The sequence below is a fragment of the Pseudophryne corroboree genome, chromosome 6 (genome assembly GCF_028390025.1).
Source record: "Pseudophryne corroboree isolate aPseCor3 chromosome 6, aPseCor3.hap2, whole genome shotgun sequence".
NCBI classification, from domain to species: Eukaryota; Metazoa; Chordata; class Amphibia; order Anura; family Myobatrachidae; genus Pseudophryne; species Pseudophryne corroboree.
Genome location: NC_086449.1, coordinates 180,263,055 through 180,281,682, shown reverse-complemented (window position 1 = coordinate 180,281,682; position 18,628 = coordinate 180,263,055). Strand labels below are relative to the sequence as shown.

Here is an 18,628-nt window from a genome sequence, read left to right as displayed (position 1 = left end):
ATAAGACTTTGAATGGGTGTGAACTGGCTCCTCCCTCTATGCCCCTCCTCCAGACCTCAGTTATAGGAACTGTGCCCAGAGGAGACGGACATTTCGAGGAAAAGGATTTTGTTAAACTAATACATACCAGCTCACACCACACCACAGCATACAACATGGCATTTAACTAAACCCAGTTAACAGTGTGAACCAAAACCGATCAGCAACAGTCTGACCCTCACCAACACAACCTTCGTGTAACGCAAGCAATAACTATATACAATTACTGCAGATAGAGTCCGCACTGGGACGGGCGCCCAGCATCCTCTACGTACTAAGAGAAATCCTATTTTCTCCTTCGTCCTAGAGGATGCTGGGGACTCCAAAAGGACCATGGGGTTTATACCAAAGCTCCAAACCGGGTGGGAGAGTGCGGATGACTCTGCAGCACCGATTGAGCAAACATGAGGTCCTCATCAGCCAGGGTATCAAACTTGTAGAACTTTGCAAAAGTATTTGACCCCGACCAAGTAGCTGCTCGGCAAAGTTGTAATGCCGAGACACCTCGGGCAGCCGCCCAAGATGAGCCCACCTTCCTAGTGGAATGGGCCTTCACCGATTTCGGTAACGGCAATCCAGCCGTAGAATGAGCCTGCTGAATCGTATTACAGATCCAGCGTGCAATAGTCTGCTTAGAAGCAGGAGCGCCAACCTTGTTGGCCGCATACAGGACAAACAGCGCCTCTGTTTTCCTCACCCGAGCCGTTCTGGCTACATACATTTTCAAAGCCCTTACCACATCTAGAGACTTTGAATCAGCCAAGGCCTCAGTAGCCACAGGCACCACAATAGGTTGGTTCATGTGAAACGAAAAAACCACCTTTGGCAGAAATTGTTGACGAGTTCTCAACTCCGCCCTATCCTCATGGAAAATCAGATAGGGGCTTTTGTGAGACAGAGCCGCCAATTCGGACACCCGCCTTGCGGACGTGAAGGCCAATAGCATGACCACTTTCCAAGTGAGAAATTTCAACTCAACCTTTTGTAAAGGTTCAAACCAATGCGAGGTAAGGAACTGTAACACCACGTTAAGATCCCACGGTGCCACTGGGGGCACAAATGGAGGTTGCATGTGTAGTACGCCTTTCACGAAAGTCTGTACTTCTGGAAGTGAGGCTAATTCCCTTTGAAAGAAAATTGATAAGGCCGAAACCTGCACTTTAATGGAGCCTAACTTCAGGCCCGCATCCACGCCTGCTTGCAAAAAATGGAGAAAACGCCCCAGCTGAAATTCTTCCGTAGTAGCCTGCTTGGATTCACACCAAGACACATATTTTCTCCAAATACGGTGATAATGCTTTGCCGTTACTTCCTTTCTAGCTTTAAGTAGAGTGGGGATGACTTCCCAGGGAATACCCTTCCTAGCTAGGATTTGGCGTTCAACCGCCATGCCGTCAAACGCAACCGCGGTAAGTCCTGGAACACGCACGGCCCTTGCTGTAACAGATCCTCTCTTAGAGTTAGAGGCCAGGGATCTCCGGTGAGTAAATCCTGAAGATCCGGATACCAGGCCCTCCGTGGCCAATCTGGAACAACGAGTATCGCCTGAACCCTTGTTCTTCTTATGATCCTCATCACCTTTGGAATGAGTGGAAGTGGAGGGAACACAGACCGACCGAAACACCCACCGCGTCACTAGTGCGTCCACTGCTATTGCTTGAGGGTCCCTTGACATGGAACAATATGTCTGAAGCTTCTTGTTGAGGCGAGACGCCATCATGTCTATTTGAGGAAGTCCCCAATGACTTGTCACTTCTGCAAAGACCTCTTGATGAAGACCCCACTCTCCTGGATGGAGATCGTGTCTGCTGAGGAAGTCTGCTTCCCAGTTGTCCACTCCTGGAATGAAGACCGCTGACAGAGCGCTTGCATGTTTTTCCGCCCAGCGAAGAATCTTGGTGGCCTCCGCCATCGCCGCTCTGCTCTTTGTTCCGCCGTGGCGGTTTATGTGCGCCACGGCTGTGATGTTGTCCGACTGAATCAGGACAGGTAGGCCGCGAAGAAGCTGTTCCGCCTGCCGCAGTCCGTTGTAGATGGCCCTTAACTCCAGCACATTTATGTGCAGATGAGCTTCCTGGCTTGACCATTTTCCCTGGAAATTTTGTCCCTGCGTGACTGCTCCCCAACCTCGGAGACTCGCGTCCGTGGTCACCAGAATCCAATCTTGGATGCCAAACCTGCGACCCTCTAGAAGGTGAGAACTTTGGAGCCACCACAGGAGAGAAACCCTGGCCCTGGGGAACAGACTTATCTTCCGGTGCATCTGCAGATGGGACCCTGACCACTTGTCCAGCAGGTCCCACTGAAACGTTCTTGCATGGAACCTGCCAAACAGAATGGCCTCGTAGGCCGCCACCATTTTCCCCAGCACTCGAGTGCAGTGATGAATCGACACTCTTGGCGGTTTCAGAAGTCCCTTGACCATGTTCTGGATTTCCTGAGCTTTTTCCAACGGAAGAAAGATCCTCTGCAGTTCAGTGTCCAGAATCATACCCAGAAACGACAGCCAAGTTGTCTGAATCAACTGCGACTTTGGGAAATTTAGGAGCCAGCCATGCTGTTGCAGCACCTGCAGGGAGAGCGCAAAATTTTTTGGTAACAGCTCCTGTGATCTCGCCTTTATCAGGAGATCGTCCAAGAACGGGATAATTGTGACCCCTTGCTTGTGCTGGAGCACCATCATTTCCGCCATCACCTTGGTGAAAATCCTCGGGGCCGTGGAAAGACCAAACGGCAACGTCAGAAATTGGTAGTGACAATCCTGAACAGCGAACCTCAGATATGCCTGATGAGGAGGATATATGGGGACATGTAGGTAAGCATCCTTTATGTCGACTGACACCATAAAATCCCCCCCCCCCCCCCCCTCCAGACTGGAGATTACCGCTCGGAGAGATTCCATCTTGAATTTGAAACTTTTCAAATACACATTGAGGGATTTTAAGTTCAGAATCGGCCTGACCGAGCCATCCGGCTTCGGGACCACAAACAGGCTTGAATAAAACCCTTCTCCCCATTGTGTACCTCGACAATGACTCGCTGTTGACACAGCTTTTGTATTGCTGTACACACTACCTCTCTTTCCGGAAGAGAAGCTGGCAAGGCCGATTTGAAAAATTGGTGTGGGGGCACGTCTTGAAACTCCATATTGTATCCTTGGGTCACAATTTCCAGCACCCAAGGATCCAGGCCCGAGAGAACCCAGACCTGACTGAAGAGCTGAAGACGCGCTCCCACCGGTGCGGACTCCGTCAGGGGAGCCCCAGCGTCATGCGGTGGATTTGGCAGAAGCCGGGGAGGACTTCTGCTCCTGGGAGCCTGCCACAGCTGGCGATCTTTTTCCTCTTCTCTTACCTCTTGCCGCAAGGAAGGATGACCCACGTCCTTTCCGGAATTTCTGCGACCGAAAGGACTGCATCTGATATGGGGGCATTTTCTTTTGCTGTGTAGGAACAAAAGGCAGAAAAGAGGACTTACCCGCGGTAGCTGTAGAAACCAGGTCCGCGAGGCCATCACCAAACAAAACTCCATCCTTATAGGGCAGATCCTCCATAGCCTTCTTAGAATCAGCATCACCATTCTATTGATGAGTCCACAACGCCCTTCTAGCCGAGACTGCCATGGCATTGGCCCTTAATCCCAAAAGGCCAATATCTCTTGCCGTCTCCTTCAGACTGCAGCGTCCCTGATATGACCCAGAGTCAAAAGCACGCTATCCCTATCCAGGGTGTCTATTTCCGATGACAAGTTATCTGCCCACCTTTCAATCGCGTTACTCACCCACGCCGAAGCCACCGCCGGCCTGAGCAGTGTACCTGTCGTGACATAAATAGATTTCAAGGTAGCTTCCTGCCTACGATCAGCAGGATCCTTAAGGGTCGCCATTTCAGGAGACGGTAGCGCCACTTTCTTGGACAATCGCGCCAGAGGTTTGTCTACCGTGGGTGTTGTCTCTCACCCAACCCTATCCTGAGAAGGAAACGGGTATGCCATAGCAATTCTCCTGGGAATGTGCCACCTCTTGTCTGGCGTTTCCCAGGCTTTTTCAAAAAGGGCATTCAGTTCATGAGAGGGAGGAAACGTTACCTCCTGTTTCTTTCCCTTATACATACAGACTCTTGTCTCAGGGACAGCGGGGTCTTCTTTGATATGTAACACGTCCTTTATCGCCACAATCATGTATTGAATACTCTTAGCCACCTTAGGATGTAACTTTGCATCATTATAGTCGACACTGGAATCGGAATCCATGTCGGTATCAGTGTCAGCTATCTGGGTAAATGAACGTTTTTGGGACCCCGAGGGGGCCTGAGTGAGTGGTACCACGTCTCCCATGGATTGTCTCCATGCTTGGTTCTGAGACTCAGATTTGTCTAACCTCTTATGCAACAAAACTACACTGTTATTCAACACACTCCACATCTCAACCCAATCAGTAGTCGGCGGTGCCGACAGAGTCACTCCTTCATTCTGTTCAGCTCTCACACTAAACTCCTCCGGGGAAGAGCATTCAGTTTCTGCCATGTCGACACACACGTACCGACACCCCCAAACACACTGGGCTAAAGGGGACAGACCCACAGTAAGGCCTTTCAGAGAGACAGAGAAGGAGTTTGCCAGCTCACACCCAGCGCCCCACCGGTCTGAAAAAAGCACAATGCCCCAGACCTATAAGCGCTTGTTTATATAAACAACCAACACCAATTTTATGTACCCCCCCCCCTTGTTTTTAGCACCCTGTTACTTGACAGCAGTGAAGGGCCAGGAGCAGCGTCTCTGCAGCAAGCTGTGAAGAGAAAATGGCGCTGGTCAGAGCTGAAGGACGAAGCCCCGCCCCCTACATGGCGCGATTCGGTCCCGCTATTAATTATACTGGCGGGGGTCTCCTAACAGTGCCTATGCACTGTATATAGCTGCCAGTCCCTATAAATGAGGTTTTTATTGCTGCCCAGGGCGCCCCCCCTGCGCCCTGCACCCATGTAGTGCCTGTGTGAGCAAGAGCAGTGGCGCGCAGCGCGACCGCTGCGCGGTACCTCAGGAAGACTGAAGTCTTTTGCCGCCTTCAGACGTCTTCTTTGCTTCAGTTACTCACCTGTCTTCTATCTTCTGGCTCTGTGAGGGGGACGGCGGCGCGGCTCCGGGAACGAGCAGCTAGGCGACCCAAGTGATCAGACCCTCTGGAGCTAATGGTGTCCAGTAGCCTAAGAAGCAGAGCCTATCAACTCACAGAAGTAGGTCTGCTTCTCTCCCCTCAGTCCCACGAAGCAGGGAGCCTGTTGCCAGCAGTGCTCCCTGAAAATAATAAACCTAACAAAAGTATTTTTAGAGAAACTCAGTAGAGCTCCCCTAGAGTGTGTCCAGTCTCCTCTGGGCACAGAATCTAACTGAGGTCTGGAGGAGGGGCATAGAGGGAGGAGCCAGTTCACACCCATTCAAAGTCTTATAGTGTGCCAGTGTCTCCTGCGGATCCCGTCTATACCCCATGGTCCTTTTTGAGTCCCCAGCATCCTCTAGGACGAAGGAGAGACAGAAACAAGATTGGGGGATGGACTCCCTCACAGTTTTAGCCAAAACCGAATGAAAACTATTTATAAATATAAAACTCCGACACCTATGGGTCCTAATGCTGATTTTGAGTTAAAGTGGTTCTTATAAATTGAATTTTAATGTTTTTATATATTTTTCCTTTTTAAAGATGGCGCCCAGCTATTTACCCAATGACAACTGCCCATTATTAGATATCCACTTAACTTTAAAAGGATGGAACTCCTATCCAGAAAATAATGAGCGGATTCGGTTTTACTCGGTTTTACTCGGTTCTCAAAACCGAATCTTATTGGCTCATTGATGTCACGTGTTTTGGATAGCCAATAAGATTCGGTTTTGAGAACCGAGTAAAACCGAGTAAAACCGAATCCGCTCATCACTATGCCAGAATTATTGTTATAATTATTGTTCCGCACTAACAAGGGCGGAAGTGACTCAGCGGCAAGAGACAGCCGTGAGTCATACTGTTACAGAGTTAACACTAGGCAAGGCGAAAGTGAGTACACCTAGAGCACTACCAGTCTCGCACTCATATTCCACAGTGGAGATATGATAGGCAGATGAAAGCTACTATAATTCAGAAAAGTGGGCGGGACTTACCAATTAAGTCAGAATTAATTATTGAATAAAACTAATAAAAACTAATATGCAAGTTTTTTTCATATCGGTTTTAATGTTGAAATTGTGATAATGGTGTTTGTTTATTTTATATGTGAAATAAGCCAACAGGCAATGTTTTACTATGTATTGTGTATGTAAATCTATTATTGCTCTCCATTGGTCAGAAGGGGGTTTAAATACATACCCCGTCACACCTCCACCTTACCTTGACAAAGGCCACAAGATAGCCGAAACATGATGGTGAAGGAGGCTGTGTGACTACCAGAGGACTGAGACGGCAACCAAAATTACAGTTTGTATGGAGATTGCTCGGTCTATACCATCTATACCCAAATACGCTGATTGAGGCCTTGCGTCTCACAACCATCTAGTAGGAGTCTTAACTTGCACATGATCTATTTTTATTGATGATTTTTAATGTTTGGAATTTTACATTAAAACAGTATTACACTATCATATTCCTTTCTCTCTTTGTTCTATATACTGTATATATTGAGAGTGGCACTCTCTAAAGACAAAGAGATTTAGAGGAACAATAAAGATATCTAGAGACATAAAGACTGCAGAGGAAAGCAGGACCCTGAAACAAGAAGTACAAAGAACATTAGATACTTCTTCGAATTTAAGAAAAGGTTCCAGATGGTCTCGGTACATTCATAGACTTGCACAATGAACCTTTTTTATATGGGATCTAAAGACTTTTATACTCTATAAACACCCAGGGGAGAGGGGAGTTCTTACCTCCTGATGTTTGTGGCATCTTCATGATCTGGGTTTGAACAATATCTGTTAGCGAACACCAAGACAGCATCCACGTTTTCCATCTGGCAGCATGATATGAAGATAGTAAGAATGTTGTTGTGTGGATTTTGCACCTGTCACTCACAGAGTACTACATACTATTTGTGCTAAATAAATCAATGATATTCTTTTACTGTAGTTGAGCAATGTCTTGTTTGCTAAGAACAATACAGGAACATACAATGAGGTAAAATGTAAGAGTGCACTCCTCACTAGAACTTGAAAAATGTAAAGGGAATGTGGAAAATAAGTAGGAAATTATTTTTTTTGTGTTCAGATTTTTATACTATCAAGGAGATCAGAGGCCGAATGTAATGATGCCCGGAGGTGCGAGATACCGGCAGATCTCAGATTCTTTTTAAAGGGGCAAGCATTTACAAGGCAAAACCATGCTTGTAAGTGATTGCCCCTTTAAAAAAAAGTCAGAGATTGGCCGCCATCTCGCACCTCCGGCGATCTCGGGCGTCATTACATCCGGCCCAAGGTCTCCAGTTAATGATGAGATGGGGTCTCGGACCTGAAAGTGTCCAGAACCCACCTCCTTCTGTACCTGTTATGGCATGTGTTGACATGAAAAGTAATAAAACTTGTGCTGTAAGACTAAGGGGCAACATGTTAATTATTTGGAGATGGTTGTTACCCAATAATTAAGTATCCAACTTGCTGCGAGTAGCAGCAGTGTATACAAAATCACCAGAGCATTTCAACATTGGTCTGGTGCAGGACAGGTGATTCGAAGATCATCTGTCCCCACGATTACTGTCACCTCTACTTTAGTAGCTGTGAAACTTTGTACTGCAGAGTCTGACTCAGAAGTGCTACATGTGTGACATGGGCACGATTCACACCTGATCGCTGCTGTGCGTTTTCTCACAGGCTGTGATCAGGTCTGAACTGCGCATGCATATGCACCGCAATGCGCAGGCGCGACGGACCGCAGCAATGGGGATTGCCGGTCAGCAACGGGATGGTGCAAAAATTTCAAACACACCGGCAAACGCAAGGAGATTGACAGGAAGAGGGCGTTTTTGGGTGCCCACTGACCGTTTCTAGGGAGTGTCCGGAAAAATGCAGGAGGGACCCGGCGTTTTGTGGGAGGATTTCTGACGTCAGCTCTCACACACACACACACACACACACACACACACACATACACACACACACACACAGGGGAGGAGGCAATTACCCGATTGCAGGGATGCAAACAACTCACCCTAGCGATCAGGTCTGAATTACCCCCCATGTGCAGAAGGAGCAAAAAGGGGCAGAGGGGAGTATCCCCTTCACAACCCAGGACCTCCTTCCCATAGGAAGGAGCGGGGATGTGGGGCCAAAAGGCCGTTTAAGATGGCACGTGTTCCTGCAATCAAACTCTGAACATTTTGTATTTTTGGATCTTGATGAATTTTGGTCCCCATACTAGTGCATGGAGACAGCGGGCCAAATCAGGACTGAAAGGTAAACAGGAGATATCTGTGCTATCTCCTGCGTTACCTTTATAATGTATGGCACTGATACTTAATTTTTACAAAAGTAGGTGAAACTGTTAATTTTCACCTACTTCTGTAGAAATTAAGGGATGATAAATAGACCCCCTATGGGTGCTAAGGTAGAGAGAATATTGTAGAGATACATTGAGTATCACCAGTTTAACTCTTATAATATAGGAAACATTAATGATCACATAGCTGGTGCTTCCTGTCTATCACCTAGGTTGTATATGAGAGCACTAGCAGGCAATCCAGTGGCCCTCTGAAATACAGTATGTGAGCCAGGTGCATCCTGGTGTCTATAGGCTGTAGCACTTAGAATTCAAAGAGAATAAATAATAAGAGTTATGTTTCTCTGGCAATTATCAACAATTTATCTCCAATTTTTTTTCATTCGAAAATACTGTTAATCTTAGAAAACAGATTATGATGCCAAAAGACAGGCACTATGTCTAAAGAAAACCAAGTAAATCGATTGAATAAAGTATATAAAAGGCAAATGCTGATTTTTTTTTTTTTTAGCAGTGTTCAGTTTATTGTAAGGGCTTAAATAGTTGATACATTAATTTAACACTGTTTATAGCTCTCTCTGTAAAATAAAATATCCCATGTCATTACTTCCCCATGGATTCATGGGCTGCATTCTCAGTGATATTGGCTCATTTCATATACCGTATATACTCGAGTATAAGCCGACTTTTTCAGCACTTTTTTTTGTGCTGAAAAAGCCCCCTCGGCTTATACTCGAGTCAGTGCAGGGAAGGAGTGTGGACACGGAGGGCAGTCAGTGCAGTGTGAAAGAGGGACACGGAGGGCACAGCGCGCACCTCTCCTGTGTCCCCTCTGCATCTCCGGCGGCAGCGGCGGATCTATTAAAGGAAGTTCCCGTTCGTGAGCTCTGATTGGCTCACGAACCAGCACTTCATTTAACAGACCCGCCGCGGCCGCCGGAGACGCAGGAGGGACACAGGAGAGGCGCGCGTTGTGCCCTCCGTGTCCCTCCTTCACAAGACAGTGCGGGAGCGGCGGAAGGTAAGTAACTGGCACTGAGGGGGCATATCTGGCACTATGAGGGCATATCTGGCACTGAGGGGGCATATCTGGCACTATGAGGGCATATCTGGCACTGAGGGGGCATATCTGGCACTATGAGGGGGGCATATCTGGCACTGAGGGGGCATATCTGGCACTATGAGGGCATATCTGGCACTGAGGGGGCATATCTGGCACTATGAGGGGGGCATATCTGGCACTGAGGGGGCATATCTGGCACTATGAGGGCATATCTGGCACTGAGGGGGCATATCTGGCACTATGAGGGGGGCATATCTGGCACTATGTGGGCATATCTGGCACTGAGGGGGCATATATGGCACTATGAGGGGGCATATCTGGCACTATGAGGGGGGCATATCTGGCACTATGAGGGGGGCATATCTGGCACTGTGAGGGGGCATATCTGGCACTATGAGGGCATATCTGGCACTGAGGGGGCATATCTGGCAGTGTGAGGGCATATCTGGCACTGTGGGGGCATATCTGGCAGTGTGAGGGCATATCTGGCACTGAGGGGGCATATCTGGCACTATGAGGGGGGCATATCTGGCACTATGAGGGGGGCATATCTGGCACTATGAGGGCATATCTGGCACTGAGGGGGCATATCTGGCACTGAGGGGGCATATCTGGCACTGAGGGGGCATATCTGGCACTATGAGGGCATATCTGGCACTGAGGGGGCATATCTGGCACTGTGAGGGGGCATATCTGGCACTATGAGGGCATATCTGGCACTGAGGGGGCATATCTGGCAGTGTGAGGGCATATCTGGCACTGTGGGGGCATATCTGGCAGTGTGAGGGCTGTGTACGGCTAGAGCTGCATTTCCCACTCTAGGCTTATACTCGAGTCAATAAGTTTTCCCAGGTTTTTGTGGTAAAATTAGGTGCCTCGGCTTATATTCGGGTTGACTTATACTCGAGTATATATGGTAGATTACATCCCCTTGCGAAGACAACTGATGCAGTCAGCGAGGGGAAACGTTTCTTGCTATCCACTATCCAACCATTATCATTGTTTAACATACAGTAACTCACAAAGGGAAGTCTCACCTTGACTCTGATTAGGTCTTTGTGGTCTAGTACAGATCCATGGAAAAAGGTGGATTGTATGTTACATTTGATCAAAGCTTCTAATTCAAGAGTGGGTAGGATTCTAAAATAAAGAAACACACCGTATGTTGGAGGATCTGGAACTTGGAACACTGGTATAACAAAACAATTTAGAGACACTGGTGTAACAAAACAATTTAGAGAAAGAAAATACAGTTAAATTATACACTAAAAAAATGTAAATGAGTGTTAAATTAAACAACATATTTGACATGTTTTTTAGTACTGTATAGTTTGGAGATGCCATTGAGGCCACGGTCCAGCGGTCTACTTCCATGAATTGTTTAGTGAGGGTAGGACTACGCTGATGTGATTTACTGTCACTGAACCCAAGGATCACATTCTTTGTTGGACATTTACAGATGCAGTAAGCTAGTCTATTCTCTCAGGAGTCTGTCTGTCTGTGAAATTTTGGAATCTGTCAGGAATTCTGTGAGAGTAGGCAAGGTGTGTCCCAAGATTGATAGAATATAGCAAAATATACCTTTCTAGTGTCTTCCTTTATGTACATAACATACAGCTTGCTAGATTTAATTAAGAAAAGTTTTAAGTTTGAGTATTATTATTATTATTATTATTATTATTATTATTATTGTTATCCTCTATGTATAGGGACCCACAAGGGATCTGCAGCACCCATTACACAGTACATCAAATGAGCAAACAAGAAAACAGCACTTACAGTTCAAGACGATATAGGACCGGTATAGAAAACCCGGGGTTAGGTGCCCTCAAAGGGAGTATGGAGCATAAGATATGTTAATTAAGAAAAGGAAGGGCACATGAGCAAAGAAGGCCCTGCTCTTGCGAGCTTGCAATCTAAAAGGTGGAGGGCTGACAGCCCATTGTGACACAGAAGGGGTAGACAGTGAGCATAGACTAGAGGGTTAGGAGGAGAGTTGGCTGGGTTTGGTGAAGAAGTGGGAGTAGATTATTTAGCCAAGTCACTTTATTTGTGTTAATATGAATCACATGTTCTGTAAAGAGAAATTCTTTGCATTGTTTGGTTCACTGAATGCAGCAGAGAAGGACGTTCTACCTTTTCAACATTACAAGGCACATATTAACTACAAACACAAGGGGCAGCTATGGGAACCAAACTCATCCTGGCTATGCCAACATTTACATAAACACATCGAAAGAAAATTTAATTTATAGATAATTACCCATGATTACAACATACATTATAACACTGTGAACAAGATGACATGATAGCAATACACTTTGTATATAAAGATATAAAATCCAAGTTCAATTAATTTAAACACATACAGTACTGTAGTGTAAACCAAAAACCTCAAAAATAAAGGGACATTGCACCACCAGTAACAACTTATTAAACATAAATCTATGCATTGAAAACTCAATCAGTTCTAAAACATTCTTTCAAAGCCGTAAATAAACATTTTGATGCCCTGTGCCAGAAAAATAATTGGTGCCCCCTTCCCCACATTTAAAATAGGGCTAGTGCGCGGCGTAGGCGTGCATAAAAAATGTAAGGGTAGGCTTAATGGGGAAGGGGCATGGTCACAAAATAATACCAATTCATATTCCGCCGCACAGTAGTCTACATTATTCAAATTACGGGAGGTAGAGTCCCCTTTTATACATGACTCCAGGTAGAGTCCCTTTTTACACATTACAGCAGGTAGAGTCCCCTTTTACACATTATGGCAGGTAGAGTCCCCTTTTACACATTACGGCAGGTAGAGCCCCGTTTTACACATTACGGCAGATAGAGTCCCCTTTTACACAGTAGGGCAGGTAGAGTCACGAGAGAGCGAAAAAGAGATGGTTGGGATAGAGAGAGAAAGAAAGAAAGAAAGAAAGAAAGAAAGAAAGAAAGAAAGAAAGAAAGAAAGAAAGGCGACAGGTAGAGAGACAGAGTGTTATTATCTGAGGGATATAACTAGACTGGATGATGCAGAAAACTGGGTGATTGCAGGTGATAATTGGGTGAACTTGACAAGTGGTCTATCTTCTGGACAATAACCCCAGACAGCAAGGTGTAAGACTCGTAGAGTGCACTCAGTAGGTCTTCATGTCTATAAGAGCTGCTTTTCCCTTAAGACTTTATTCGCCTATCAGTACTGGGATGCCCGCCAGGACTTATGCCACTGACAACAGTACGAGCTTACCCCCGAGATGACCAGAGTTATCTGTTGGTAGAAAGGACAACAAAGACAAGACCGAGAATACAAGAAGACGAGAACGAGACAAGAGAACATTAACCTAATTTCCGGTCGTAAAGGGCATGCAATAAATCGCAAGATTGTATGCTCAAAAAATGCACTTTCAATGCGATTTATCTCTAGGTGAACTTCAAGGGAAATCGGGCCCGATATCACGTTGAATGCAATCGCACAAGTGTATGGGCACCATTAGTCAGTTGCGGAGTCTGTGTACAGTGGCGGATCCAGGGGGGGGGGGCCACTCGGGCCCGTGCCCCCCCTGTCGTTTGTGGCCTCCGTCCCCAGTCCCTCCGTCCATCCCCCATCCCTCCGTCGTCGTCCTCCCGGCGCCGCACAGGGAGATGACGGGCGCCCGCTGAGATTGTGTTACCAGCGGGCGCCCGTCTCCCTGCACAGCAGCAGCCGGAGGCCGGAGCTTAGTACTGAGCTCCGGCTTCCGGCGCTGTCACTGTGCGGCGTGCGCTATGGGAGAGACGTCAGCCATGACGTCTCTCTCATAGTGCTGAGGAGAGGACGCCAAGAGGAGTAGGACTGCAGCGGTCTGGGAACGGGGCTTGGTAAGTATGTTGTGTTTTCTCTTCCTCAGTGCAGCGGGGGCATCTACTGGGGGCAAACTACGGGGGGGACATTACTATTGGGGGCATCAACAAAAGGCATTACTACTGGGGGGGCATTACTACTGGGGGCATTATTACTGGGGGAGCATCTACTGGGGGCATTACTACTGGGGGCATCAACAAGGGACATTACTACTGGGTGGGGGGGGCATTATTACTGGGGGAGCATCTACTGGGGGCATTACTACTGGGGGGCATCAACAAGGGGCATTACTACTGGGGGCATCAACAAAGGACATTACTACTGGGTGGGGGGGGCATTACTACTGGGGGCATTATTACTGGGAGAGCATCTACTGGGGGGCATTACTACTGGGGGGCATTACTACTGGGGGGCATCTACTGAGGGCATTACTATTGGGGGGTCATCTATTGGGGCAATGCTACTGGGGGCAGCTACTGGGGGACATTTTTACTGGGGGCCATCTACTGGGGGCATTATTACTGGGGGGCATCTACTGGGGACATTACTACTGGGGGGTCATCTATTGGGGGCAACCTCCTAGGGGGCATTACTACTGGGGGCAAACTACTGGAGGACATTATTACTGGGGGGCAGTGGCGTGCGGTGAGGTCACTGGCTGGGGAGGCACTGAGAATTTTTTTTTTATATATATATCTATATATATATATATATCTATATATATATATATATATATATACACACACACACACACACACACACACGTGTACACACACACACACAGTGGTCGAAGTGGAAATTTTGAAGCGGGGGTATGGAAAAGTTAAGGACGCAATTATGCGTGCGCCCCAGATAAGGGGGCATGGTCACCCAAAAGGGGGCGTGGTCACCCAAAAGGGGGGTGTCCCTTTCACCTTATACCACACGGTACGAGCTGAAATTCACATTATAGCACACGGTACGAGCCGAAATTCACATTGTAGCACACTGAATGTGCCGAAATTCACATTGTAGCACGTTGAATGAGCCAAAATTCACATTGTAGCACACTAAATGAGACGAAATTCACATTGTAGCACACTGTATGAGCCGAAATTCACATTGTAGCACACTGTATGAGACGAAATTCACATTGTACCACACGGAATGTGCCGAAATTCACATTGTAGCACACTGAATGAGCCGAAATTCACATTGTAGCACACTGAATGAGCCGAAATTCACATTGTAGCACACTGAATGAGCCGAAACTCACATTGTAGCACACTGAATGAGCCAAAACTCACATTGTAGCACACTGAATGAGCCAAAACTCACATTGTAGCACACTGAATGAGCCGAAATTCACATTGTAGCACACTGAATGAGCCGAAATTCACATTGTAGCACACTGAATGAGCCGAAATTCACATTGTAGCACACTGAATGAGCCGAAACTCACTTTGTAGCACACTGAATGAGCCAAAACTCATATTGTAGCACACTGAATGAGCCAAAATTCACATTGTAGCACACTGAATGAGCCAAAACTCACATTGTAGCACACTGAATGAGCCGAAATTCACATTGTAGCACACTGAATGAGACGAAATTCACATTGTAGCACACTGAATGAGCCAAAATTCACATTGTAGCACACTGAATGAGCCAAAACTCACATTGTAGCACACTGAATGAGCCGAAATTCACATTGTAGCACACTGAATGAGCCGAAATTCACATTGTAGCACACTGAATGAGCCGAAATTCACATTGTAGCACACTGAATGAGCCAAAACTCACATTGTAGCACACTGAATGAGCCAAAATTCACATTGTAGCACACTGATTGAGCCGAAATTCACATTGTAGCCCACTGAATGAGCCGAAATTCACATTGTAGCACACATTCACATTGTAGCACACTGAATGAGCCGAAACTCACATTGTAGCACACTGAATGAGCTGAAACTCACATTGTAGCACACTGTATGAGCCAAAATTCACATTGTAGCACACTGAATGAGCCGAAATTCACATTGTAGCACACTGAATGAGCTGAAATTGTGACAGCAGGGACAGCCAGAGTGACAGCAGGGACACGGATGGAGAGAGAGTGACAACAGGGAGAGAGAGTGACGACAGGGAGAGAGAGTGACGAGAGTAACAGCAGGGAGAGAGAATGACGACAGTGACAGCAGGGAGAGAGAGAGTGACAATAGGGACAGGGACAGTAATGACAGGGAGAGAGGGTGACAGCAGAGGAACATTACCTGACTGTGGTTGGTGGAGGCACCAATAGGCAGCGGCGGTGAGGTCCCTCTGACCGCCATTTGTTGCGGGTGGCGGCTGGCTGCAGTGAGCGACTGGTGGCTGGCGGTGGTGAGCAGCGGGCGGTGAGCGGCGAGCGGTGGTGGTAAGCGGCGGGCGGTGGTGGTAAGCGGCGGGCGGCTGTGAGCTAGTACAGCGCTCTACACAGCCGACGGCCGCCGAGCATGGACGAGCGCACCATGTGTAGCAGGATGGCCACTTCCCTCGCCTCCTGCTGCACTTTAATTTCAGGGTCAGTGGAAGAAGTGGTGGTATACCATACCGCCTCACTTCGAACACTGTATATATATATAAATATATATATATATATATTTGAGAGGCAGGGGGGAGGGCAATCCACCACTGCCTCCCCCAGTTCCCTAGCATCGCGGGAGGGCTGGGAGCAGGAGGACACCCAGCGGCATCCACGCACAGCGGGTGGCTGCGACGATGTAGATACTGATGGTCCACCGCAGCGCCCTCCTCAACGCCGGGTCCCGCTGCCTCTTCACCCCGCCAGCCGCGGTACTGTAACTGTGGTGATAGCTCCACAGTAGCGCCGGCCGCCGGGTCCCGCTGCCTCTTCACCCCGCCGGCTCCACAGCAGCGCCGGCCGCCGGGTCCCGCTGCCTCTTCACCCCGCCGGCTCCACAGCAGCGCCAGCCGCCGGGTCCCGCTGCCTCTTCACCCCGCCGGCCGCGCTACAGTATCGCTGGATTCCGCCATTGCTTCCGCCCGCCGCATAAGGGTGATTGGACCAGCAGATCCAGCACTGGATCCGCTGTCCAATCACATCTGCCTCGTTGACAGGGGCGGGTTTCCCCTATCAACGAGGTACTTGTATAAGTGCCGCTTTTCCCCGCTGGTTTTAATGGGCTTTCACAGCCCAGTGCTTGTCCCCCCCTCTCCCTGCTTTAATCTGTACCTATTGTTTACGGGAGGCACTGCTATCAGTGCCTTCCAAACAACTAATCATCATTAAAATGGTTAGGACAATGTAAAGAAGTTACGTATGACACAGAATATGTGTCATAAGTGTCTTCTTTATATTATTTTAATAATTAATGACAGGGGAGGCACCGCCTCCCCTGACTGCACGTCCCTGCTGGGGGGCATCTACTGGGGGCAAACTACTGGGGGACATTATTACTGGGGGGCATCTACTGGGGGAAAACTACTGGGGTACATTATTACTGGGGGCTAACTACAAAGGGGCTAACTACTGGGGGCATACTACAGGAGGGCATTACTACTGGCGGCGTAACTACAGGGGCATTACTACTGGCGGCTTAACTACAGAGGCATTACTACTTGGGGGCTAAACTACAGGGGGGCCAAACTACTGGGGGCATAACTACAAGGGCCAAACTACTGGGGGATAACTACAGGGGCCAAACTACTGGGGGATAACTACAGGGGCCAAACTACTAGGGGCATTACTACTGGGGGCTAAACTACAAGGGGGGCATAACTACAGGGGCTAAACTACAATGGGGAAAACTACAGGGGGGCATTACTACTGGTGGTTTAACTACAAGCAGGCAAACTACTGGGGGCATTACCACTGGGAGGCTAAACTAAAGGGGGGCGGTAAACTACTGGGGTCATAACTGCAGGGGCATTACCACTGGGGGCATAGCTACTAGGGCGCCAAATGACTGGGGGCATTACTACAGTCAACATTACTACTGGGGGCAATACGGGCATTGCATAAGGGGCACCACTACTATGTGGTCTATATAAGGGGCACTACCAGTACAGTGGACATTGCATAATGAGCGCTACAACTGTGGGCATTGTATAAGAATGAATATGGATGAGATGGCCCTTGCGTTTACCTCCGCCCATTGCGGCCCTGATTCTTGTTCCTCCCTGTCGGTTTATATAAGCCACCGCAGTAGCATTGTCACGAACCGGTCTCTCACCTCTGCGGGTTCTGGGGTTCGTCCGTTGCCAGTGCGGTTGCTCGCGGTGCTGTGCGCCCGTGTGGGGACGTGGCGTGATCAGTGGCACAGGTAATGCAGAGTCTGGGAACTGGGAGTGCGGGGACCAAATGGCCTAAGGCACTGCGGTGTGTCTGCTGTATAGGAGGTGGCCATGTTGGAGACCAAATAGGTAATACAGAGCACTTGTGAAAACACCTGGTGGCAGGTGTAAGCCAATCCCGTGCTTGTGCTGCCTTTAAGTAGGCTGGGATTATGTTACTCTGGGCCAGTGCTTTGTTGTATCAACGCTGTGCTCTAGCTCTGAGCTCTCTCCGTGCATTCCTGTGTGATTCCCGTGGTCCAGATATCGCCTCCGTTTCCAGAGGTCCGTCTGCAGCCTTCACTGCCAAAGATCCACCGGCTCTCCGCTGTGCTGTCAGTTAATTGCACACCTACTGGAAACAGTTGGATTCCCAGAGTCTTGCATGAGGTTACCTTGTCTGCCTGCCTTCAACCATACAAAGTTTGGAGGATTCCACTACCCTCAGCTGTTCGTTTGTTCTACTCTGCATTTAACCCGTTCATCACCTTGTCATCTGCTACAGTTTTCACAGTGATCTCCGGAACCCGCAAGTAACCCAATTAAGTACTTTTATTTTCTATGTTACCATAACAAGGATAATTCTTCACAGCCTCTCAGTTAACTCTCAAAACTTCATTGCAAATCCTTACAGTTATTTCTTCATGTCTGCATTACCCAGTTAAACACATTCTGCAGTTCAGCATCAAAGCTTGTTTATATTTGGACAATTCAACATTTATTCATCAGCTTGTTTTATATACAGTTCCATGAACATTTATTTTATTTGTCTTTGAGATTTATCCTGCATATTATTTCTGCCATTCCTGCAATACTTCAGTATAATATGATGATTAACAACTTGTCATTTAACTCTTTACTGAATTGTTATTTTTAATAAATATATGAAACTGAACTTTCTTTGTCCTCCCTG

General features: G+C 47.7%; 1 protein-coding gene across 7 annotated transcripts in view; it reads right to left on the bottom strand.

The window, feature by feature from the left end:
* The window catches only part of KCNU1 (potassium calcium-activated channel subfamily U member 1), a 513,844-nt gene that overhangs the window by 312,395 nt on the left and 182,821 nt on the right, over positions 1–18,628 (bottom strand). For all 7 annotated transcript variants that reach the window (XM_063925441.1, XM_063925446.1, XM_063925442.1 and 4 more), the window contains 2 exons: positions 10,610–10,712; positions 6,949–7,031 (listed from right to left, as the gene is read on the bottom strand). In XM_063925441.1, the coding sequence (XP_063781511.1) occupies positions 6,949–7,031; positions 10,610–10,712 (186 nt within the window). The remainder of the gene's footprint in view (positions 1–6,948; positions 7,032–10,609; positions 10,713–18,628) is intronic.